Source organism: Carcharhinus amblyrhynchos, chromosome 6 (genome assembly GCF_965287045.1).
Source record: "Carcharhinus amblyrhynchos chromosome 6, sCarAmb.v2.hapA, whole genome shotgun sequence".
In the NCBI taxonomy this organism is placed as follows: domain Eukaryota; kingdom Metazoa; phylum Chordata; class Chondrichthyes; order Carcharhiniformes; family Carcharhinidae; genus Carcharhinus; species Carcharhinus amblyrhynchos.
This window is the reverse complement of record NC_137329.1, coordinates 99057456-99082244: the sequence shown is the minus strand read 5'-3', so window position 1 is coordinate 99082244 and position 24789 is coordinate 99057456. Positions and strand designations below refer to the sequence as shown.

The following is a 24789-nucleotide window of genomic DNA, read 5'->3' as shown; positions in this document are numbered from 1 at the left end:
AAGGTAGGTCTGCTGAGGAGCAGTGGAGGATCTTTAAGGAGATCTTTCTTGGTGCTCAGCAGAAATTTATTCCGATGGTCAAAAAGGACAGTAGGAGGAGAGGTAATAAGCCGTGGATAACGAAGGAGGTGAAGGAAAGTGTTAAATTAAAAGCGGAGGAATTTAGAGTAGCTAAGAGCAGTGGGCGAGAAGAGGATTGGGAAAGGTTTAAATGTCAACAAAGATTGACAAAGAAGTTGATAAAGGAGGGTAGGAGAAGCTATGAAGCTGGGCTAGCGCTTAATATAAAAAAGGATAGCAAGAGTTTTTATAAATATATAAAAAGGAAGAGGCTGGCTAGGGTGAACGTTGGTCCTTTAGAGGATGAGAAAGGGGAGCTAGTGGTAGGGGATGGGGATATGGCTAAGGTATTGAATAACTTTTTTGTTTCTGTCTTCACGGAGGAGGACGTGAATAATTTGCCGGGTGTTAGCGATGGAAAGGTGGTAGGACTGGAGGGTCTTAATGACATTACTGTTACTAGAGAGGTGGTGCTCGACAGACTGGAGGGGCTGATTGTGGACAAGTCCCCAGGACCGGATGGAATGCATCCGAGGGTTCTGAAAGAAATGGCGGAGGTTATAGTGGATGCCTTGGTGGTTATTTTCCAGACGTCGCTGGATTCCGGGGAAGTGCCGGAAGATTGGAAAACGGCTAATGTTACGCCGTTGTTTAAGAAGGGTGCCAGGCAAAAGGCGGGGAATTATAGGCCGGTTAGTTTAACGTCTGTGGTAGGTAAAATGTTAGAATCTGTCATTAAGGAGGAAATTGCGAGGCATCTTGAAGGGAATTGCTTGATAGGGCAGACGCAACACGGTTTCATTAAAGGGAAGTCGTGTCTGACAAATTTACTGGAGTTCTATGAGGATGTGTCTAGGGCAGTGGATAGAGGAGAGCCGGTGGATGTGGTCTTTCTGGATTTTCAGAAGGCGTTTGACAAGGTACCTCACAAGAGGTTATTGCAGAAGGTCAGGGGACATGGAGTTGGGGGTAGGGTGTTAGCGTGGATAGAGGATTGGTTGTCAAATAGGAGGCAGAGAGTGGGGGTCAATGGGTGCTATTCGGATTGGCGGTTGGTGACTAGTGGGGTGCCCCAGGGGTCGGTGCTGGGGCCTCAGCTATTTACCATTTATATAGATGATCTGGAGGAGGGAACCGAGTGCAGGGTGTTGAAATTTGCTGATGACACCAAGATTGGGGGAAAGGCAAATTGTGCGGAGGGTGTGGAGAGTCTGCAGAAGGATCTAGATAGGCTGGGCGAATGGGCCAGGAAATGGCAAATGGAATTTAATGTTGGCAAGTGTGAGGTGGTCCACTTTGGTAGGAAGAATGGTCGGAAGGACTATTACTTACGTGGCGAAAAACTGCAGCAGGCGACGGTGCAGAGGGACCTCGGGGTCCTTGTGCATGAGTCGCAAAAACCCAGCTTGCAGGTGCAGCAGGTCGTCAGGAAGGCGAATGGGATGCTGGCCTTCATAGCGAGGGGGATTGAATATAAAAGTAGGGAGGTCTTACTGCAGCTGTATAGGGCATTGGTGAGGCCGCAGCTGGAGTACTGTGTGCAGTTTTGGGCGCCGCACCTGCGCAAGGATATTTTGGCCCTGGAGGGAGTGCAGAGGAGGTTTACTAGGCTGATACCGGAGTTGAGGGGATTGAGCTATGAGGAGAGGCTGAATAAACTAGGCTTGTACTCGTTAGAGTTTAGAAGAATGAGGGGAGATCTCATTGAGACGTATAAGATGATGAATGGGATGGATAGGATAGAGGTGGAGAGACTCTTCCCGCTCAAAAAAGACAGTAGGACTAGGGGGCACAGCCTCAAGATAAAGGGGAGGCGGTTTAGAACGGAGTTGAGGAGGAACTTCTTCACTCAAAGGGTGGTGAATCTCTGGAATTCTCTGCCCGTTGAAGTGGTGGAGGCTGCCTCGCTAAATATTTTTAAGAAGCGGGTTGATGGGTTCTTGATAAGAGAGGGGATTAAGGGTTATGGGGAGAGGGCGGGAAAGTGGAACTGAGCCACGACAGATCAGCCATGATCTTATTGAATGGCGGGGCAGGCTCAAAGGGCTAGATGGCCTACTCCTGCTCCTATTTCTTATGTTCTTATGTTCTTATTATTTTTGGTAAGCTCTGAACAAGAAATAGAAGAATACACACTCAGTTGCTCACAAAGGTGAGGATTATCTGCCAATCCTGAGCAGACCTAAATGAGCAAGCAAACTGTGGATACATCAACATTAACAAGGTTAATGGCAACAAGGTTGTCAACTTAAATCAGGTGGAAAAAAGCTGTTTTAGATTACATGGCTTGTTTTGCATAGTTCTCAAAGGAAAAAATCTAGCAAAGACAGTAATCTGCTGAAGTTTTGTGAAACTGTCCATCACATGTCTCTCCTAGATTATAACGTTGGGAGATTACAATGCTGATTTTGTATTATTCACAAACTGAAATGAAGCAATACCTTTTGGTGATGGATGAATGCTGCAATTGACAATGTTGTACAACGTTTGCTTATAGCATTGCTCTTAAAATAATGAAAACACTTTTGCAAAGCTTCGATTTTCATTACGACATCAAAGATTTTATGATAGTTTCCTGGTTAGTTAGGAACAAACCTGAATTGTTGTGGTTTTTTTAACAGCTCTTCATTTCACCATATATTCTTTTATAGTGATGTCTTATTTCCAGCAGATGCTTTAGATTGTGATTTAAGTGCATGGTACTATTTGTCTTGTTTGATAAGTTGATATTTCTCGCATATGGTTTCAATAAACCGTCTTTATCAGCAGACACTTAACCAGCAGATTGGCGATTCCTGCATGCCCAGAAGTGACCCCAATTTATCTGCACCTGAAAAAGGTATGTTTTTGCTACAGTTCTCTTTCTACACATACTCTGTCTTTAATGATTAATATTGTTGTTGTATTGTATTGGACAACAGAAAGCCTCACAGCACCAGGTTAAGGTCCAGCAGGTTTATTTGATATCATGAGCTTTCGGAGCATTGCTCCTTCATCACTCACCTGATGACGGAGCAGCATCCCGAAAGCTTGTGGTACCAAGTAAACCTTTTGGACTTTAACCTGGTGTTGTGAGACTTCTTATTGTGCCCACTTCAGTCCAATGCTGGCACCTCCACCTCATATGTTGGACAACGTAGTATAGGTTGGTTGATCTACAAACCAAGAGCACAAGATCAGAATATACAGATGAAGAGGGCCATTCAGGCTACCTTAACCCTTTCGTCCAGAAAAGTCCTACCACCTTTCTATTTCAGTATCCAAATGTATCTTAAATGTTCGCAGGATTTTTGCCGCCTCTATTCCAGCAAGTACATTTGCTGCATTGTTTGGCTTTTGTGTAGAGAGTAATTTTCTGATACTTTTCTTAAATTCACTTTTCGCTAACTTGTCCTTGGTTCCACTTGCAGTACTCCCTGTTCAATTTCAAGTAATGTGCTGGATTTACTTTTTCCATTCTGTTAACTATCTGTGTACCCCAATAAAGTCATTTCTCAGGTGCCTCCTGCACAGGCTAAAATGCCCAAGATGGACATGCTGGCTCATCTGTGTAGTCTCTCCAATGTCTCTCATTTCCCAGGATCAGAATCTGGTGCAGTTCTTGCAGTGGTCTGACCATAACTTTATACTTCTATTATAAATCTATTATCCATGGATTAATAGAATTATAGAATCCCCATAGTGCAGGAAGAGGCCATTTGGCCCATCAAGCCTGCACTGACCACAGTCCCACCCAGGCCATATTCCCATAACCCCACATATTTACCCTGCTAATCCCCTTGACACTAGGATCAATTAAGCATGGCCAATCAACCTGACCCGCACCCAGAGGAAACCCACACAGACATGGGGAGAATGTGCAAACTCCACACAGACAGTGAGCCGAGGCTGTAATTGAACCCGAATCCCTGGCACTATGAGGCAGCAGTGCTAACCACTGTGCCACCGTGCCGCCCGTTTCATATTCCAGTTTTGCCTCTGTAATTCAACATTCTGTAGGCTCTTTTTGATTGTTCTGTTGCATTGTTTGATGATGTAAAGGGTGATTCTCCCAAAAGAAATTCTAAGTGTCAAATTTGCGTTAAAAACTGGAGTAAATCCTGCTGGTTTTTCAGCGTGAGTTTCAAAATGCATGTCCCACATTCTGTGCATTGCAGAGTGCCTCAGCATGAATCACGTTGAAATTCAGTGAGCGGGGTCTATTCCTGCTGGAGAGGCCGGTAGCATAGCACTGAGCAGGCCATTGTGCACGTGGCGATCTGTCAGAGCGGCCAGCCCGATTGCTAGCTAACACAGCAAAGCTCCATCACTGAGCGACCCCCCCCACGGCCTGATCACTGGCCCCACAAACATGTCCAAGCCAGTCCCGATCTCCCTCTACTTGAGATCCTTTTGTGGAGTGACAGTGGGACCCCCACCCAACACCCACACCGACTGCCCCCACACAGAGGCCCTTCCCACTTAGCATTGCCTGATGCCTGGTAGGCAGTGTCAAGATGCCTCCTGGGCATTGGCATGTTGCCCCTTGGGCAGTGCCAGGGGCCAGGCTGGCACTGCCAAGTTGGCAATGCCCAGGGGCGCCATCCCCGGTGCCCAACCTTCTAGGGAGCCTCGATTGCTTCCCTTCACTCCAGCGGAGTCCAGCCGCTAGTTCCCTGCAAGTGGGGAGCTATAGTAAACCCAGCTGGAATGGAATACATGTGTCGAGGAGGGGAGGGAGATGCTAGCAGGCCTGGAGATTTCAGTCCCAGGCCTGCTAATGGGATGTAAAATAGAGTCAACTGTGCGTTAACATAATTTATGCAGCTCCGAGCTGGAGATGCATGGAGAGGTGGCACCCAGCGGGGAGCCCATGAAGTGGCCTCCGCTCAAGTTCCCTGGCCTGCTGGACTACAAAAGCATGCAGCAGGCTGGCCGAATCGGTCCCATAACTTTGGGCGTCACAACTTCATTCTTGGCCATTTCAACACCAATTACAAAGCATAGATTTGCCCATTTTCCTTTGTGCAAAACCTTAAAAATGTCTATGACATGCTGCTGTTCTGCCCACATTTATACTTCATTCCACTAATTTTGTTTTGAATTTTACTTTTTGGAATGGCTGATTATCGATATTTCTAGGTCCAATATTTAGTATAAGTATTCGCCTAAATTTGAAAAACTTATCCAAAATCATAAAAGAATATGATATAATTGTCAATGTGGGGAATTGCACAGTTATCATTCAATAACATAGATCCAATTTTTTTTGTATTTATTCATGGGACATGGGTGTTGCTGGCTGGCCAGCATTTATGGCCCGTCCCTAGTTGCCCTTGGAGGGCAGCTGAGAGTCAACCACATTGCTGTGGCCCTGGAGTCACATGTAGGCCAGACCAGGTAAGGATGGGAGATTTCCTTTCCTGAAGGATATTAGTGAACCAGATGGGTTTTTCTGACAATTGCCAATGGTTTCATGGTCACCAGTAGATTTTTAATTCCAAATCAGTTTTATAGAATTAAATTCCACTATCTGCAGTGGAGGGAATTCTAAAGCTTCAAACTCAGATCCCCAGAACATTAGCTGAGTTTCTGGATTATAGTCCAGTGATCACACCACTAGGTCATCGCCTCCCCCTCTGCTTAACTGCTTCTGCCCCATTCCTCCCTGAACTCCACCCTCAAGTGGCACAGTGGTTAGCACTGCTACCTCAAAGTACCGGGGACCCGGGTTTGATTCTGGCATCAGGTGAGTGTGTGGAGTTAGCACATTCTCCCCGTGTCAGGGTGGGTTTCCTCCAAGTGCTACTGGTTCCTCCCATAGTCTAAAGATGTGTAGTTTAGATTAACTGGCCATGCTAAATGCTCCTTAGTATCAGGGGAACGAACAAGGTAAATATGAGATTATGGGGCTAGGATCTGGATGTCACTACAGGCCCGGTGGGCTGAATAGCCTTATTTTGCACTGCAGTGACTCAATGATTCTATGAGCTCTGATTCCTCTGCCTCAACACAAACTGGGGACAGGGTTTCCCAGCTGCGCTCGCCCCAAGACTGGAAATTCCTACTCAAGATCAATGGACCTTCACGTGGCCCGCTGAATTTTATGATTCCCATGGTGGATGGGGTGGGAAAATTCTGCTCAGGGCCATTTGAATCTCTTTTTCCCCTTCCCTAGACACCGACTTCAGATCTCTCCTCCAGCCTTCAATCTTCCCATGACCCTGTCATCTTGCGCTTCCCCATCACTTGTGACCACTCTCCAACTGACGCCTGTTGCTGAAAGATTCCATCCTCAACAGCAAACCAACATCCCAAGCTACCTGACAGTTGCTGGGAAGCATTGACAGTGAGGTGGTTCTAAATCCGGAAACTGTTCTTGAGTTTCCTGATGGCAAAACAGTCTCTCAATCCCAATCTCAGATCTGAGCCAGTGTGACAAAGTGCCATCTTACATTATATTTAACAAGGTTTACTATACAAAATGTTTGTTTGAATATTTTGAGAAGATATTACTAGTAGATTTACTATTGTGACAAGGTATTGGCTTTCCATATGTTGAAATGTATGCCTATTTGCAGCAACAATTTATAATGTCTTTAACTGAGAAAAATGTTCTTAGTCTCTTCACAGAAGTGTAAGCTGGCAAAAATGGACTCCAAGCCAAAGAGAGATTTTATTTTTAGGAAGGTTGACCAAGTCTTTAGTCAAGGAGGTGGGCCTTAGAGGAGGAGTGGGAAATGGTGAGCCAGGGAAGTCATTAGGGAGGGAATTCTAAAGCTTGGCTGAAGAACTGGAGGCACATCTGCCAAGGTAGGACAAAAGGAATAGAGGTCAAATTTTGGAGAATACACATTTGTGAATTCTCCAAAGGAGCATTGAGAGAGAGTTAGAGAGATAGGAAAAATTTTGACTTGAAGGTGTTGGGAACCTGAGAGCCAATGTGGATCAATGAGCACAAGCCGAACCACAAACAATCATAAGTAAGAATGAAATATATTTATTAGGGCCACTCTTCACAACACTAAACAGTGCATGTATTATTCTTTCACAGTAATGAACCTAACTCCTAGTAGTTGGAGTCTAGACAGTGGTAAGGAAGCTCGAACGTGTGTACCAGACATTGCAAAGTTGGTGTCTCCTCCTGTCCCACCCAGGCCAACACATACAGGTAAAATGACATGCAGCCTAACTCCAAATTAGATTACGTGCCGGACCATGGCATTTTGATAAAACCACAGTTAATGAACTTCATAACACCATCACCAGCAGAGCTGATCAGAATGGGTGCTCTTCAAGTTAGCTTCACAAAAACACCTCTTCTTGAACTTCTTACTCTCATTTGCATTCAGCTATATTTGCAAGTTGGATCGGCATTCAAGATGTTTATGAAGCATTTCTTTTTGATGAGGTTATGGTGTCATGGCCTTTGAATGAGGGTGGGATGTCAGAGAAACATTCTCATCTGTACATAATTTGAAAAAGAATTACTGAATTTGGGACATACCAGAGCTAATTTATTTCACTTGCATATTTAAATCAATTTTTCTCTTTTATATTATACACAGCGAATCAGACTATTTGCAATCTTAGCCTCCTATTTGACTTAACGTCCAATTGACATTATTTCCATCACGTCATCCACCTTCATTCCAAAACCAACCCAAATGGCTCCTGAAGACCTCAATCATGCTTTTGTCATTTCAATAATTGACTAATCCAATCCTTTTGTGACCAATCTTCTATCCTGCATCCGCTGAAAAATCAGCTGGACCAAAACTCTGCAGCCCACGTTGTTGCCTGAAGCTATTCCTCTTACTTCCTAGTTCTCTTCCATTGAATTATTGCCCCTCACACCTTAAATTTAAAGTTCTTATTCGCATACTGAATTCCCTCAAGTCTTGCTTTGTTCTATCAATAACACCTTCTCAGGCTCCACAAATCCGATTGTTCTAAAGATTTCATTCTTCTCTCTCTAGTTTCTTGTGCGTCCACCTTCTTCTTCCAGCTTTGATATCCCTACTGTCAGAAATGTTCTCCCGAAGCTCTTTTGCCTCCTCACTCCTTGTCTAATAAAACATCTGGTCACTCTGTTCACCCCCTCTTTGGCTTGATGTCTGTTGTTTCTCTGATGCCTCTCTGAAGAACATTGAACTGTTTTTCTATACTAAATGCACAATATAAATTCAAGTTTATTTCAGTATTACTGAGCTGGTGTTATAACAAAAACAAATTGCGTTGTGTGTTCGTGTTTTCTCAGATTTTTTTTTAGGATCCAGCTCTTCTCCAAGATTAAAATGTTTGCAATTTGCCCATCAATGAAATCATGTGTGCGCAAGGTATCACTGAATTAGTTTGAGATAGATCTTCACATATTCAGCGCATGCATCTTGAGGCTTTCTTTGCAACATCAAAATTAGAAATCCAAATCTGTAAAACAAAAGGAATAAAACCGTTGGGATCCCAATTGAATTCTTGGACATCTGATCATGTATGGACTTGCTCAATATTGCACTAGTGCTTTTTTAGGCTTTTTAGACTAGCAGCAAATGCATAGCCATTTGGTAGAATTGTCACAGGAATTCTAGATCAGTGTCGACCAACAAAGATAGCTGACTTCCTACAGGTGTGGCTACAGTGACATCATCTTAGCCACATGCACTAGATTTATTGGAAGATGCTTTGAACACAATAAAGCTAAATTTACTTCATATGGATATTTACTGAAACACTTACCGCCTGCCTGCAACCAAAGAATAACCACTTTTGTGTAGTTTCACTTATTTTCTGGTTCCCTAGGAGCAGGCTGACAGTGAAAGATAAAATTTGTCCACGTTAATGGTTCTAGTTTTGTATTGAACTGTGAACTACTCTAATTTCATTTTGTTGTAATAAACTGTAGTTTATTTTCTAGGGACCATTCCAGCGCTTGTGAAATATCAGAACTTTTAACTTTTTTCTAATCTGATGGTACAGGTTCACCTGCAAAGACGTACAGGTCCTTTTCTCCACAGGCGTTTGATACTCCTCCTGCACACCCCAGATCTCCTCATAAGGTATGGGTATTGATTAAATAAGGAATACAATCAAATACAGCCATGTCCAAGCCATGTAGCTTTGTGGGTTGCATTAGTCTGTACCATGAAGTCTTGTAGGCTGTAAGTAAAGCTTGTTTAAGTTTCGAATAATTTTCAGAATATCTCAGGATATTGATAAAAATGGATCTTATTGTTTTGCTATAGAGTTCATTCACCTGTAAGGTAACAAAGCTGATACACATATATTTGAACATTTGAAATAGGAGCAGGAGTAGGACAATCAGCCCCTCAAATCTGACCCAATACTCCACACTAGGAGTTTTTCACAGTAACTTCATTGCAGTGTTAACGTGAGCCTACTTGTGACACTAATAAATAAGCGTAAAACCTATTTGGTAAGATCATGCTTGATCTGATTCTGGCCTCAACTCCACTTCAAATGTACTGGGGCGGCACGGTGGCACAGTTGTTAGCACTGCTGCATCTCAGCGCCAGGGACCTGGGTTCAATTCCTGGCTTGAGTCACCATCTGTGTGGAGTTTGCACATTTTCTCTGTGTCTACATGGGTTTCCTCCAGGTGCTCCGGTTTCCTCCCACAGTCCAAAGGTGTGCAGGTTAGGTGCATTGGTCTGCTAAATTCTCCCTCACTGTATCCAAACAGGCACCGGAATGTGGCGACTAGGGGATTTTCACAGTAACTTCATTGCAGCGTTAATGTAGAAGGGAGTCAATTTAATTCCCCCTTAAAAATATTCAATGACCCTGCCTCCACTACTTTCTGAGGAAGAGAATTGCACAGACCAACATCCCTCTTGAGTGAAAATAGTTCTCTTCATCGCCATCATAAATGGGCAACCCTTTATTTTTAAACTGTGTTCCCTTGTTCCAGTCTCTCCCATGAGGGGAAACATACTCTTAGCATCCACCCTGTCAGATCCCTTTAGGATCTTATGTGTTTTAATAAGACTACCTCTCGCCCTTCTAAACTCAAGTGGATATAGGTTCTGCTTGCTCAACCGTTCCTCATTGGATATCCTACTCATCCCAGGAATCGGTCGGGTGAGTTTACTCTGAACTGTTTCTAATGCTGTTACATCCTTTCTAAGTAAGTAGATGAACACTATATACAGTATTCAAGATGCTCTCTCACCAATGATAAAATTGTAACAAAACTTCCCTACTTTTATATTCCATTCCTCCTGTAATATATACCAAAAGGGCGGCACGGTAGCACAGTGGTTAGCACTGCTGCTTCACAGCTCCAGGGACCTGGGTTCGAATCCCGGCTCGGGTCACTGTCTGTGTGAAGTTTGCATGTTCTCCTCGTGTCCACGTGGGATTCCTCCGGGTACTCTGGTTTCCTCCCACAGTCCAAAGATGTGTGGGTTAGGTTGATTGGCCATGCTAAAATTGCCCCTTAGTGTAGTGGGATGTGTAGGTTAGAGGGATTAGCAGGTAAAATGTGTAGGGATATGGGGACAGGGCCTGTGTGGGATTGTGGTTGGTGCAGTCTCGATGGGCCAAAGGCCCTGTTTCTGCACTGTAGGGTTCTATGATTCTATGAATATTTAATTTGCGTTCCTAATCGCTTCCTGTACCTAACTTTGTCTAATTCATGTACTGGGACACCCAGATCCCTCTGTACCATAGAATTCTGCAAACTCTCTCCATTTAAATAATAATCTGCTTTTTTGTTCTATCTACTGATGTGGACATGTTCATATTTTCCCACATTATACTCCACGTGCCAAATGTTTGCACACTTATTTAACCTGTCTGTATCCTTTTGCAGACTCCTTGTATCATCTTCACAACTTACTTCCCTACTGTGCATCATCAACAAATTTAGCAACCATATATTCGATCTCTTTATCCAAGTCACTGATATAGATTGTAAATAGTTGAGACCCGACACTGACCTCTCCAGTACTCCACTAGTTACAGCTTGTCAACTCAGAAATGACTCGCTTTACCCTGTTCGCAGCTTCCTCTTGGCTAATCAGTCCTCTGACCATCCTAATGTGCTACTGTCTGAGCTGTTAACGTGGCAGAGTGTCGAATGCCTTTAGGAAATCCAAACTCTACTTCCCCTTTATCCATGTTACTTGTTAGATTGCAATCTCCCATGATTATTGCAGTACCTTTCTTACAAATCCCCATTATTTATTCCCACCCTATAGTACGATTTCTTTTAGGGATCCTATGAACTACTCCCATAATTGAATCCCTGGGTGGGATTTTCCAGCTGTGCTCGCCCCAAAACCAGAAAATCCCACCTGAGGTTCACAGATCTTTGCATGGTCCACCCCCTGCCTGCTTCGATTCCCGTGACAGGTGGGATGAGAAAATTCCCCCCTTATTCTTGTTATTTCCTATTCTACCTAAACTGATTCTACAACTTCATCTTGAGAACTAAGGTCATCTCTCACAATTGTACGAACATTATCCTTAATTGAGAGAGCTACTCCACCGCAAGTTTTTAACTTCCTGTCCTTTTGAAATGTCAGATACCTTTCAATATTCAGGTCCTTGCCTTGGTCACCTCAAGATCAAATCTTTGTAATGGTTATCTGGTCATGCATATAAATTTCTAATTGAGCTGACAGTTGATCCATTTTGTCACGAATTCTATAGTTTTTTTATCCTGTCTTTTTATTATTTTTGCAAATTCTGGCATTATCTGATGGCATGCTCCTTATTTCGTACATTCTGTCCTTTCTACCACACTGTGATCATCATTACCCTCTGAGTAGACTGGGGCCATACTCGTTGGAATTCAGAAGAATGAGGGGGGAATCTTATAGAAATATATAAAATTATGAAGGGAATAGATAAGATAGAAGCAGCGAGGTTGTTTCCACTAGCAAGTGAAACTCGAACTAGGGGGACATAGTCTCAAAATAAGGGGGAGCAGATTTAGAACTGAGTTGAGGAGGAATTTCTTCATCCAAAGGGTTGTGAATATGTGAAATTCCCTGCCCAATGAAGCAATGGAGGCTACCTCATTGAATGTTTTTAAGGCAAAGATAGATTTTCAAACAGTAAAGGAATTAAGAGTTACGGTGAGTGGGCGGATAATTGGAGCTGAATCCACAAAAAGATCAGCCATGATCTCACTGAATGGCAGAGCAGGCTCGAGGGGCCAGGTGACCTATTCCTGTTCCTAGTTCTTATGTTCTTATTTCTACTTTGTTTTTTACCTTTAAATAACTACATCTCTCCTCATATGATTATTCACACCCACTGTTTAGTTTGAAGTCTTCTTTACTGCCCGAGCTACATGAGTTGCCAGAACACTGGTCTCAGCACACTTGGGTGAAGTAGTGTAGCTAAGAACAACCCTTTCCTAATTTCCCTGTTTAGACAATTTAAACAGGAAAAACCCAGTATTAAGAAATACAAACACAAGTAGAATTGACTTGCTTTTTGGGCTGGATTGCTAGGATTCAGCAGCTGTATCTTGTCAATGGGATATTGTTTGGACAACATCAAATAGTAACTGATTTTTCCATGTACACCAGTATTATGTCAATATTTCACAACCTTTTAACACAAGGAAGGATTCCTGTGGCCAATCAAGGAAAATGTGTCAGTGTACAAATATTGATCGTTTATATATGCATATGGACATTCATATCTTTATACGCATGTATTTTAGTTAAAGGTAGTCCTCCTTTTATACGTCAAGTGTGGCGTTCTCATTCAATTTTGTCAGCAGTATATAAGGGAAGTCACATTTACATTGCTATCCATATTTGGGGCGGCACAGTAGCACAGTGGCTAGCACTACTGCTTCACAGCTCCAGGGACCTGGGTTTGATTTCCGGCTTGGGTCACTGTGTGGAGTTTGTACATTCTCCTCGTGTCTGCGTGGGTTTCCTCCGGGTGCTCTGGTTTCCTCCCACAGTTCAAAGATGTGTGGGTTAGGTTGATTGGTCATGCTAAATTGCCCCTTAGTATCCTGAGATGTGAAGGTTAAAGGGATGAGTGGGTAAAATATATAGGGATAATGGGGTAGGGCCTGGGTGGAATTGTGATCAGTACAGACTCGATGGGCTGAATGGCCTCTTTCTGTACTGTAGGGTTTCTATGATTTTATGATTCTGTTAAGTAACTTGAAGTTGGGGAAAATGGAACTCGATAGCCATGTGCTTTAATGAAATCACAACCTTTGTACACAGGACAAATTGTCTGAAATTTCACAACTGGTCTTTCTGGCAGGCCTCATTTAATATTGCTGATGTACTTTGCTCATGGAAGACTAGCCAGAATTATCTCACTAGTGCCCATTCAAAATTGCCTTTTCATATTAAACGAGTACCGAGAACATGTTGCACTGATTTGAAAAAAAGCATTATGTTTTGAAAGCAGTCTGCTGAGGAATTCATGCCTGTGCAACAGCTTGTCACCATGGTCACCAAGAAAATGACACACGGACCAAAAAATAGTGTAAAAATAGAATAGGACTGCAGAGACGAGAGGTCAATCAACTCAAACTGTTGTCTAAAAGCTTCTTCGGAATCTAAATGATTAGAGCTTCATCCCTGGGTAGTCTGTTTCCAACTCACACCTTAATTAACTGTCCATCCAAATTACCTTTCGAATTCATCGTCTGAATCACTATCCTGCCTCTCGACTTTACACCAAATACCTGACAACATTTACCTTAGCTTACGTCCTTCAATATAAGCATTGGTTTCAAATCATTTTTGAAAACCATGCTTGTTCTGACATATAACATGTGACAAGATGATTGAGGGCAAGTACTAAACTGCAAATGTTGCTCTTCCGTTTAAGGCAGCTATTGATTTCTAACTGGTATTGTGCTCTTTTGGTATTTTGTGGCATTGAAACATCTCATCTTTCCATCATTATTGTGGCTTTCACGTCTGTTGGCTGACCTTTGCATGTTATACAGCACGTTTCACCGACTGATGTGTGATTATAGCAAGCTGTTTGTGAAATTATCAAGGAAACCCTTGAAAGCAAAAAAACTGTCAACGTTTGAAATCTACACCAAAAAATGATAATTACAGATACACTCAGCAAGTCAGTTTGCGTCTATGGAGAAACCAAAGGAATGAACCTTGAGAGAGCAGACTTTGTTGAATCTGTTTAGTTTCAACAGATGAGTTTGCCCCAAAAATGTTAATACCTTGATTCTCTCCTTAAGTAACTGCCTGATTGGTGTGTTTCCAGCAATGTTCCATTTTTGAAACAAAAAACATGAACAGCTGGAAGTACTGAAGAGATCACTTAATACCTGGAGCAAACCCTTGGTATTTTGGTGTTCTTTAAGAACAGAAAAATGAGAGACAGAAAAGCATATCGATACAGTCATAAGAGAGGTAATTACAGAGCAGACAGACAAACAACAAACAAGTGAATGATGGAAAGATCATCTCAGTTAACTAATGAACAGAAGCATCAAGATAATGAAGAAACAAGCTCTCTGTGAATATCTTAAATACATAGGCCTCGGATCAATAGAAAAAAGTGGGAGAGATGGAAACCCTGAGATGGGGTGGGGAGGGTGGGAAGAGATGGAGTCAGGAACGACACAAAAACAGTATAAAAATCAGAATGTAGCTTAAGTCAAGGTCACCGAAATCTGAAATTTCAATCCTTCCCACACCCCTTCCCATCAGTTAACTTCACTACGAGAAGCTGTGAATTTATGAATGTACCTTTCAATTCTGTATCATTGTGTGTTGTAGCATAACAAAGTGCTATGCTTTATTATTCCTGTATCATGTAAAATGGTTATACTGTCTGTTTTGGAATAGGAAGTGTTACAATTATGACGTTTATAGGTTAAAACTCATGTTTTGAAACTAGGGTGGGATTTTCAGGCCATACTTGTCCCAAAACTGGAAAATTCCATCCAAAGCCCCCCCACCTCGCAATGAAACTCATGGCAGGCGGCATGGGAAAATTTTCCCTGGTGTCTTTAAGATTAAATGAAGGCGGCCATGTGACCTGTTCTGAAGTTTCCCTAACACTTAGACTTGGGTGGTTTGATCATTCGAGATCTGGTGAAGGCTTACTTTGCTTCGCAGGGAAGAAAGTGCAAAGTATTTATGCTTGGAAACAATGGCAGCAACTTAAATCTCTGAAGTCCCAGAAAAGTGTTGAAAATGTTGGGTTGTCAACAACTGTGCTTTAGACTGTCTGTTTTTTTCTAAAAGGAAAAAGAGTTGGGCTGTGAAGGATAGCTAATTAGCATTTTTAACCAGGAAAAAAAGGTCCTTTGCCATGCTGCCATGGGGAAGGATGCAGTGGAAGTTATTATAAAGATCAGGTTACAGTCTTTCTTAAAATATTGATGATATTATAGATGGTGTTTGGAGCCTGTCTGGATCTGAGAAGGAGGGAACAGCTGGTAGCCAGAAATGTCTCTCTGGTTCACCACACGGTGAAGCACACTGATTTAACTTCCTGAAATATATTTTTCCCAAAATAAATTTCTATTTAAGTAAAACAAATAAATAAACACAAAAGTTTAACTGCAGTCCTGAAAAGCACCTAATTCATTTTTTTAAACAAACATGTTAATACTCTGCCTATGCCAACCCAGGTTATACAAACACTGCATGTGTATAGCACATGAACCAGTAACTAAACATATTCCGTTTACTCAGATCCTCGAAGAGACAAATAACTTTAGAAAGGTTCATACTTCTAGTTAAAAGCTGAAAAGTTTCTCAACGCAAAATGTGGAAATCTGAATTGAAAAGACCAAATTAGTGGGGAGTTAAAATGAGGATGGAAGTCACCTATCTCAGGCTAGACAGTAAATCCTGCAACGCAAAACTTGACTGTGAAAGACAATTCTAAGATTGTGAGTCACCAGGCTGATTTTTTAAAAAAAAGAACAGGAATATATCTTTAGGAGCTAAGAATTACTTTGGATTGATTATCTATGTAGGGGCAGTGTAAGGTGCATTTATGAAGTGTGTTTCATTGGTTGGGCTAAGCATAAGAAGTGGGGTACATAAGAACATAAGAAGTAGGAGCAGGAGTAGGCCACCGAACCCCTCGAGCCTGCCCTGCCATTCAATAAGATCATGGCTGATCTGAAGTGGATCAGTTTCACTTTCCCACTTTCTCCCCATAACCCTTAATTCCCCTGTCCATCAAAAACCTATCTACCAGTGACTTAAATATATTTAGCGAGGTAGCCTCCACCACTTCAACGGGCAGAGAATTCCAGAGATTCACCACCCTTTGAGTGAAGAAGTTCCTCCTCAACTCCGATCTAAACTGCCCCCCCCCGCCACCTTATCTTGAGGCTGTGCCCTCGAGTACTGCTATCCTTTCTAAGCGGGGAGAATCTCTATACCTCTACCCTGTCCATTCCCTTCATTATCTTATACGTCTCTATAAGATCCCCCCTCATCCTTTTAAACTCCAACGAGTACAGACCCAGTCTATTTAGTCTCTCTTCATAGTCCAACCCCCTCATCTCCGGTACCAGCCTAGTGAACCTCCTCTGCACTCCCTCCAAGGCCAATATATCCTTCTGCAAGTGCAGTGACCAAAACTGCACACAGTACTCCAGCTGCGGCCTCACCAGTTCCCTGTACAGTTGCAGCAAGACTTCCCTACTTTTATATTCTAACCCCCTCGCTATAAAGGCCAACATTCCATTCGCCTTCTTGATCACCTGCTGCACCTGCACACTGGGTTTTTGCGACTCATGCACAAGGACCCCCAGGTCCCTCTGCACCATAGCATGCTGCAGCTTTTCGCCTTTTAAATAATCTCTCCTACTATTATTTCCTGTCTGTAGTTTAAAGTATAAGTTGCTTTTAAAGGATAGTGTTTGGTCAAAGTGCTTTAGCTATTTGTTACAGTAAAAAAATAAAATTTTGTGTTGAGAAACCTTTCAGCTTTTAACTAAAGGTTTGAATCTTTCTACAGTTATCTGTCGTCAGGGATTGGAACAAACGGAATATGTTTAGTTACTGGTTCATGTGCTATGCACATGCAGTGTTTGTATAACCTGGGTTGGCATAGCCAGAGTATTAACATGGTTTTTTAAAAAATTGAATTAGACGCTTTTCAGGACTGGAGTTAAACTTTTGTGTTTGTTTATTTGTTTTATTTAAATAGAAATTTATTTTGGGAAAAATATATTTCAGGAAGTTAAATCACAGCATAGGTTCCAGTACAGCTATAATTATGCTTGCCCCAGCATGTATGGAAATTGAGGCCATGGTGTTTTGGGGATATGATGTTTCTGATGTCAGCCGTTCATTGTTTCTATTTTTATCCAAAATGTATACCAGAGTCTTATATTCCCCATTGAGGTGAGTAATGTTTAATCATCAGTTTCAACTCGCAATCTGCATCGTGTTAATACAGTGCAAAAATGATGACTGAAATGTGTCAGGCTGAGATTGTTAGCCACATTTCTTGCAGTAGATTTTTTTAAGCTTAAAAATAATATGAAAGCAACATCTACAAAAGCAAATATAGCTTTAAAGAAGGGAAATTCTGGAAATTCAAAGCAGGTACATTGGCATCTGTGAAGAGAATATGGGTTAACATTTTGAATAAACCCAACAATTCAATTTTTAAAACAACTACCAATGACCCTCCTGTGTATTTTGAGTATTTTCTATATTTTAGGTTTCAATGATTCCTTTTGTTTATTTGAATATAGAAATACACTTCTCTTTGTTTTATTGTCAATTCAAAGTCGTGGGGAATTGGAGCCTATCCTGACTGACACTGGTAGCAAGGTAGAATATACCCAGGATGTAACACCAGTCAATCACAAGGCACACATTCAAACTCATTAACAGAGACTCTCACTCTCACTCTCACTCTCACTCTCACTCTCACTCTCGTTCTCACTCACAGATCCTATTTTACCATTTTGATTCTAAGTGCAGGCGGACTTCAAACTGAGAGTGTTTCAGATCTGACTTTTAGACCCATTCTGAGGTGCCCCCACATGCATTCTGCCTGCAAAAATATCAGCAATTCCAAACTGCACTGCAGAAGCCTGTAGGTGGGGCTGAATGCACCCAAAGTCCTGCAGCTCTGAACGATGCCTCCAACTACGCATGCACAGGAAAAAGAATGATAGACTGCTCTTTCACTGTCACATCCCTCCCAGACCGGATAATGCCTTCCCCTGGCCCCCACAAACATTGCCCCATTCCCACAACATTACCGGCCCCCTCACCCCTCCACCCCCTCCGCCACCTAGACCGAGCGCAAGCCCCCCCCCCAGAGTGGCAGCGGACCCCCCCCTTCCCCTTCACTGCTCTCAGGCAGAGTGGCTGCAGACCCCACTTCTCCCCACCCCCACCCCTCCCCTCCCACCATATCAAGCAGAGAAGGAGCACTCATATATACACACAAACACTCGTATATACACATACGTATATACACACACACACACACACACACACACATACACACATACACACACACACATATACTCAAACATACATTCATATTGATACACACTCGTTCGCTCACACAAGCACAAACAAACTGAGCGGCAATTTATTATAGCCAATTCACCTAACCTGTATGCCCTTGGACTGGGAGGAAACTGGAGCATCTGGAAGAAACTCATGCAGACACGGGGACAACTCCCCACAGACAGACACCCAAGGCAGTAATCAAAGCCAGATCCCTGGAGCTGTGAGGCAGCAGTACTAGCCACTGTGCTGTCCACATGGTAATATATTTTATGAAATCAATCTGCCTTCTGATACTGCAACTTATAACTTTTTTTCTCCTCTTGCCCAACAGAGTTCTGTTCAATCATTGACACCTTCTCCCACTGACTATCAATCCTTGGGGCCAGTTTATAACTCACCTGTGTTGTCTGGAAGTAGTAGCAGTGGTATCTCCTCCCTGAGCAGAGGAAGTGTGACTGAGACCACCCTGACTGACGGAACAATTACATGTACCTTAATTGGCTCTGAGGAGTTAATCAAAAGGGAGAACGGAACCTTTGCTTGTATGCCACCACGCTACAACTTGTCTGAACATGGCACGGGAACCTCGAGACGTCGAGCTCCTCTACCTCATAGCCTGTCCGTTCCTCCCAGTGGTGAACCACCAGCTCTCCCTCCTAAACCCCACGTACTACGCGTACACAGGTCTGAAGGTGAAAACAGAATGGAAGAAATCCTTGTCAGACCTAGATCTCAGCCTCGAAAAGTCTCGCAACTATAGAGAAACTGAAAAAAAATGCTCGCAACACTTGCAGAAATGTGTGTTTTGTTCAACCTAAATGCTAATTTGGCCAAAAGAATCCAGGTGGGCACCTTAAACTTCAAACATTTTGACCACATGTATGTACCCATTGTTTACGGTGATCCGATAGATAAATGATGGAACACTGTATTATGCAATAGGTCAGGATGGTGAATAAAAGTGTAACTTGCACGTGACCAGAATGGCTATCCAGTAGTGGCAATGAGGAGTTACATTTTCCCTAATTTGCATTAGTGCTATTGACACAGATGTGCTTTTATTTGCAATCTCTGTTAGCCAGGGATTTATGAACAAGCACATTGGTTGGTACAAAAGCAAAGCCTCCACTCAGCTTTGGTTACAATTTTGATGTTTGCACATATAGAATTGGATACAAACAGTTCATCCTTTCACTGATGTTATTTGAATGAGAGTAGCTCTGCCCCTGAAATTAACTAGGAAGGAGATATTTCTGATTTACCTCTCTTCCTTGCACTCTCTCCATTTCTCTCTCTTTATCTGTTTTTAAGCACATTATGCTGTAATATTTGCATTTGTAATATTTGTATTTTTCAGCAAAATATGGAAGTATCAGCATAGAAGAGCAAAAAAAAACCTACTGTTTCAAAATCCTTTGTCCATTTTTTTACTAGTAAGTGTTGGGGAGCGAGAAGTTATATTTAAGGATTAAATATGTTCACACGTTGAAAAAAAGGCACAGAGTCAAAATATGTTTAAAATGACCAATTTTCCCCAAACTGTGTAAATTTGTAATATTGCAGGAAAGCAGAAAGATAACTTTTGTTACCAGAAACTCCGATTTGCAACTTGCCCCAATCTCCTTTACGTGAAATTGACAGTACAGGCCATTCAGCTCAACAGGTCTATGATGATGTTTGTTTCCCATTTTCCTCCCACCTTGCCTCATCTCGCTTTATCATTGTACCCTCATATTCCTTTCTCCCTCATACATTGATATAAAACAATGTCCATGTCGCATGTAAGTAAATACAGCTGCCTTAAATTGGGTACAAGTTGGGGATAGGTAATCATTTTCCACCAGCTCTCATGTTCTGTAATGTCTGTTAAGTTACTTTACACAAGATGTTGCAGGTCTTAATAGCGTGAAAGTTATGTCTGCATTTTTAATTCTAAATTTTACAGAGTGGAATTTAGTTTAGGAGGATCATATTTGTGGGACAGTGACCTTTGTTGTGGCAATACAGCAGTTCATAACATGAGGAAGATGCCTGATATGTCACCATGTGGCAGGCAATATGTAGTCTTAGGTTTATTTATGAGATTTGTTAAAAAATACATTTAATATCTTTTTATCCTTTAACATCAAACGCCACAAGCTGTTTACATCCTTGTAATTAAAACAAGAATTTATCATCTTTTTAATTCTGTTTACATAAATTTATTTTCTATTAGTCAAGTGCCTACCTGAATACTTTTAGGTTGCACAGAGTATATTGAAGTAATGGTCTGGCATTTGGCTATATCTACAGAGTGTCTAGTTCTGGTGCCAGAAATCTTTATCAACCTGTACGGTTAGCAATGCATTTGCTCACTTTCATGCTTAAAAAGTGTATTTCAAAGTAGTGTCTAGGAAGCAAAGTTCAGAGAGGAATTGCCAAAATGAGTATTTGTAATTTCTGTTCAGATTTCAAAATGTCATTAATTAATGGAGAGGACAAATCTTTTAACAACTGCATTAAAAATCTAATTGATTGTAAAGGGCTAATTTAACAATATTAGAAAAGCACAAAGTGTCCAAGAATATGAGTGACACTAAGGTCACTATCTACCATGGCACCTAATCATGTGTAAAAGGGAAGTGAATGTTTATACCCTAAAGATATATTTCTTGGAAGAATTACAGACTGAAGTTAATGTTCAAGCAACATTAATCTTTAAGTAACTCAACAGGTTCAGTTATGTGGAAGCAGAGTACAGTTCTATGTAACGCTTTTGGAATTTGAGAAATATGTCAATAGCAAAGTTGGGGGTCTGAGAATTTTTTCAATATGCTTCAATAACAAAATCTTTAAACAATTATGTTAAGAAGTCTTACATGAAGGAGAGAGTGAACCATACAAAATCCACCTTTTTTTATAAATGAAGGCAACAGAATAATGGCTTTTTGTGAAATTTCAAAGACTTTCAGCTGAAATGTTCTGTAACAGTTTTAAAAAAGAATGTACTTTTTATTTCCTTATCAGACATTCAAAGCAAACCTCAGTGACTGAGATCCATAAATAGTTGTAGTTTATTTTTCATATTGTGATCTTTTGTACAATTGGCATCTGACATAAAATGACGCGTGCAATACCTTTATAACAACTTTTGTGTCAAATGCAATAATCAATTCAATGTCTGTCAGTGGTTCGCTTTGACAAGCAAAGTGGCTGATTTATTCCTCCAGTTGCTCGTTGGTTTAGTCAGACATAGTTAAGTTATAATGTAACTTTAGCTCCCTGGTTTGTGCTGAGTTGGATCTCAATTGCAAAGGCAATATGTGCACCTCAAATGATTTCAACATTCCTGCTATAAATAAATTCATGGCCTACACCTAATCTCTGTCCAGCAATCCTTGCTGAAAAGTGCATGCATGTGGGTGTTGGGCTGCGACAACATTGGGCTTGTTTGTTGCTCTCAAGATTGAATAAATACATTGTCAACAATGTTTAGGTTAACAAATTAAAGATACTGGGGCGTCCACCCTTTACCTTTGATACCTGCAGGAGCCAAAAATTCCATCTAGTGTCTCTTGTCATATCCTGAGCATTTTCAATTACTGACGGTTTTTAATCAGGCTCTTAATTAGACAATTCAACAATTATTGGCGTATAGTCCCCTTCAAAAAAAATAGGGAGGCAGTATAAATTGAGAAATGTGAGCTTGTTTCGGTTTTTCAGCACCAAAAGCAATGTCTTCTCATGTTTGTAACTTGATGTCTTCTAATGACTGTTTTCATTATTTAAAAATATCTCCATTCTGTCGCAAGTAAAATCAGTTCAGTTACCATTGCCAAATTTATGTTTGTGTCTAATGGTTACGAATAGCCTTGTATTTTGACCTTGATTGTTGTAAAAACCCAACAAGTTAGGAATGTTCTCTAGAGAAGGAAATCTAGCTTCCTTACCCACTCAAATCTACATCTGATTCTTTGTATTACACTGCTAAAGTAATTTAAAAAGAAAGCCTACCACCACCTCTGTGGAGCTAGAGACAGCCAATAAAATGTTGGGTTTGACATCGATACCATATCTTATTTCATCCATCCTGAAGCTCCCCTATTTCAACATCCAATTGGTTCCAGGCTATCCTCCTCTACTATGATTTACCATCTATTCCGTGCATTGATCGTCCTTTTAAGTGGTAAATTCCCTGAAAGCAGTCTAACTGTACTTTCTACTCAATTTATGTTTGCCTCGGCACGGTACAGTAGCACAGTGGTTAGCACTGCTGCTTCACAGCTCCAGGGACCTGGGTTCGATTCCTGGCTCTAGTCACTGTCTGTGTGGAGTTTGCACATTCTCCTCGTGTCTGCGTGGGTTTCCTCTGGGTGCTCCGGTTTCCTCCCACAGTCCAAAGATGTGTGGGTTAGGTTGATTGGCCATGCTAAAATTGCCAATTAGTGTACTAGGATGCTTAGGTTAGAGGGATTAGCGGGTAAAATATGTAGGGATATGGGGGCGGGGCCTGGGTGGGATTGTGGTTGGTGCAGACTTGATAGGCCAAAGGGCCTCTTTCTGCACTATAGAGTTCAATGATTCTATGAATTTAAACCTATGTCCCCTTGTCCAATTCTCATAATTTATGTTCCAGGTTTTCCTTGCTCATACTTGGAATTATATACCTCTAACATCATTGTTTAGCAGACTGAAACAGATATAACTCCCCATAACTCAAAGCTAGCACTTTACACAATGAACGAGAAGCACGGCAGCCAATTTTCACAAAGCAAGATCGCAGAACCAGCAAGGTGATAAAAATCAGAACTGTCTTAGTCGTGTTGATTGAGTGATAAATTGACAAAGCAGTGAAGGAACTCAGGTGCTGCTCCTTTTCGCACAAGTGCCATATCATCTTGGAAATCCCCTTAAGAAGTGAGATGGGATGTAACTCAAATGAAGGTGTTATCAACCTTGTAGACCCACTGTACTGCACCAACCTCTCAGCTAGATTCAATAATATCATCAGGTCCTGAGCCTGAATTTTACCATGTGAAATGGGACTATTTTCATCCCATGGTGACATAATGTAATGTAATGCATGGTGTCACCAGATCACAATCCCAATATCATCACGCAGGTCAGCAATAGTACGGGGGAGGCGGGGGGCAGACTCTGAAATCAGGAGCTTGCCTGCCATTTTGAAACAAGCAGTTAGTGACTATTTAAGTTAATTAGTGGTCTAATCAACTGCAATAATATGTCCTTGATGCCACAGTAAAGTCCCAGCATGTGAAATATGCCTGGTGGGAATCTTGTCTTTTACCATTGCTGATTGTAAGAGCAGATATTAAGACTAGAGTTGGGTCTGTGCATGACTTTAGCAGGAGAGACTGCTAATAGGCTTTGATTTGCCACTCTTGGACATTCCTGAACCCCTGAACATTATCAGGGATGTTCAGCATCATTGTGTTGAAAAAACTCAGCAAGTCTGGCATCTGTGGAGAGACAAACCAAATTTTGAGTTCAGTATGACTGTTCTTTGGAACTATCAAGTGTGTTTAGTATGCATTGGAAGGCAGGCATTTAGATGCATTGGAAGGAAGGCTAATGCCAGTTGAGGTGGCTCATGGCGTTTTGGGGTCCTGGGATAATCCTGAGTACTAATATAATGAGAGCCACAGCACAACCAGGGCTATCGTTGAGCTGTCCATTGGTCTTCTCTTAACAGATCTAGAGGATTTGTCCAGTACATACCTTAACTGTTGCCAGGGACTCAGGGTCAATTCTGGCCTTGGGTGAAGTCTACACGTTCTCCCCGTGTCTGCATGGGTTTCCTCCGGGAACTCGGTTCCCTCCAATTGTCCAACGCTATGTAGGTTAGATGGATTAACCATGGTAAATACACAGGATTATGGGGATAGGTTGGGGTTGGTTGTGGGTATGATCCTCTTTTGGAGAGTTGGTGTAAACTCAATGGGATGAGGGCCTCCTCCTTCAGTATAGGGATTCTATGGTTCTATATCTCCATAGAATATGGGGGGGGGGGGGTGGAATTAGGGGGTCGGGGGCTGGGGGTGCACTTAGCAGAGTGTGCACTTCTGTGCCAAACGTCCACCCACCCCTGGAGGGAGACTCAAAGGCACTATCCTTTGTTTTGGTGCCGAGACTGTTGCCACTGACAATGGCTGACATCTTGGTCCTGACTTTAACGCTGTCCAGTGGGTGGGTTTTGAAAATGTTGAGATCTTGTCTCTTGTTTTTGTTAACACCAGAACGGATTCATTGCTTAAGATGCAGTCTAACT

The 24789-nt window shown here is 41.9% G+C and overlaps 1 protein-coding gene across 5 annotated transcripts in view; it reads left to right on the top strand.

The window, feature by feature from the left end:
* The window catches only part of LOC145344156 (dedicator of cytokinesis protein 4-like), a 410020-nt gene extending 385535 nt beyond the window's left edge, over nucleotides 1-24485 (top strand). For 2 of the 5 annotated variants that reach the window (XM_080191055.1, XM_080191053.1), the window contains 4 exons: nucleotides 2830-2899; nucleotides 7094-7210; nucleotides 9016-9095; nucleotides 18853-24485. In XM_080191055.1, the coding sequence (XP_080047181.1) occupies nucleotides 2830-2899; nucleotides 7094-7210; nucleotides 9016-9095; nucleotides 18853-19281 (696 nt within the window). In that variant the 3' untranslated portion in view covers nucleotides 19282-24485. Of the gene's footprint in view, nucleotides 1-2826; nucleotides 2900-7093; nucleotides 7211-9015; nucleotides 9096-18852 lie in introns of all 5 variants that reach the window. The other 3 variants (XM_080191054.1, XM_080191052.1, XM_080191056.1) reach the window with 2 other exon arrangements.
* The last annotated feature ends 304 nt before the right edge of the window (nucleotides 24486-24789 follow it).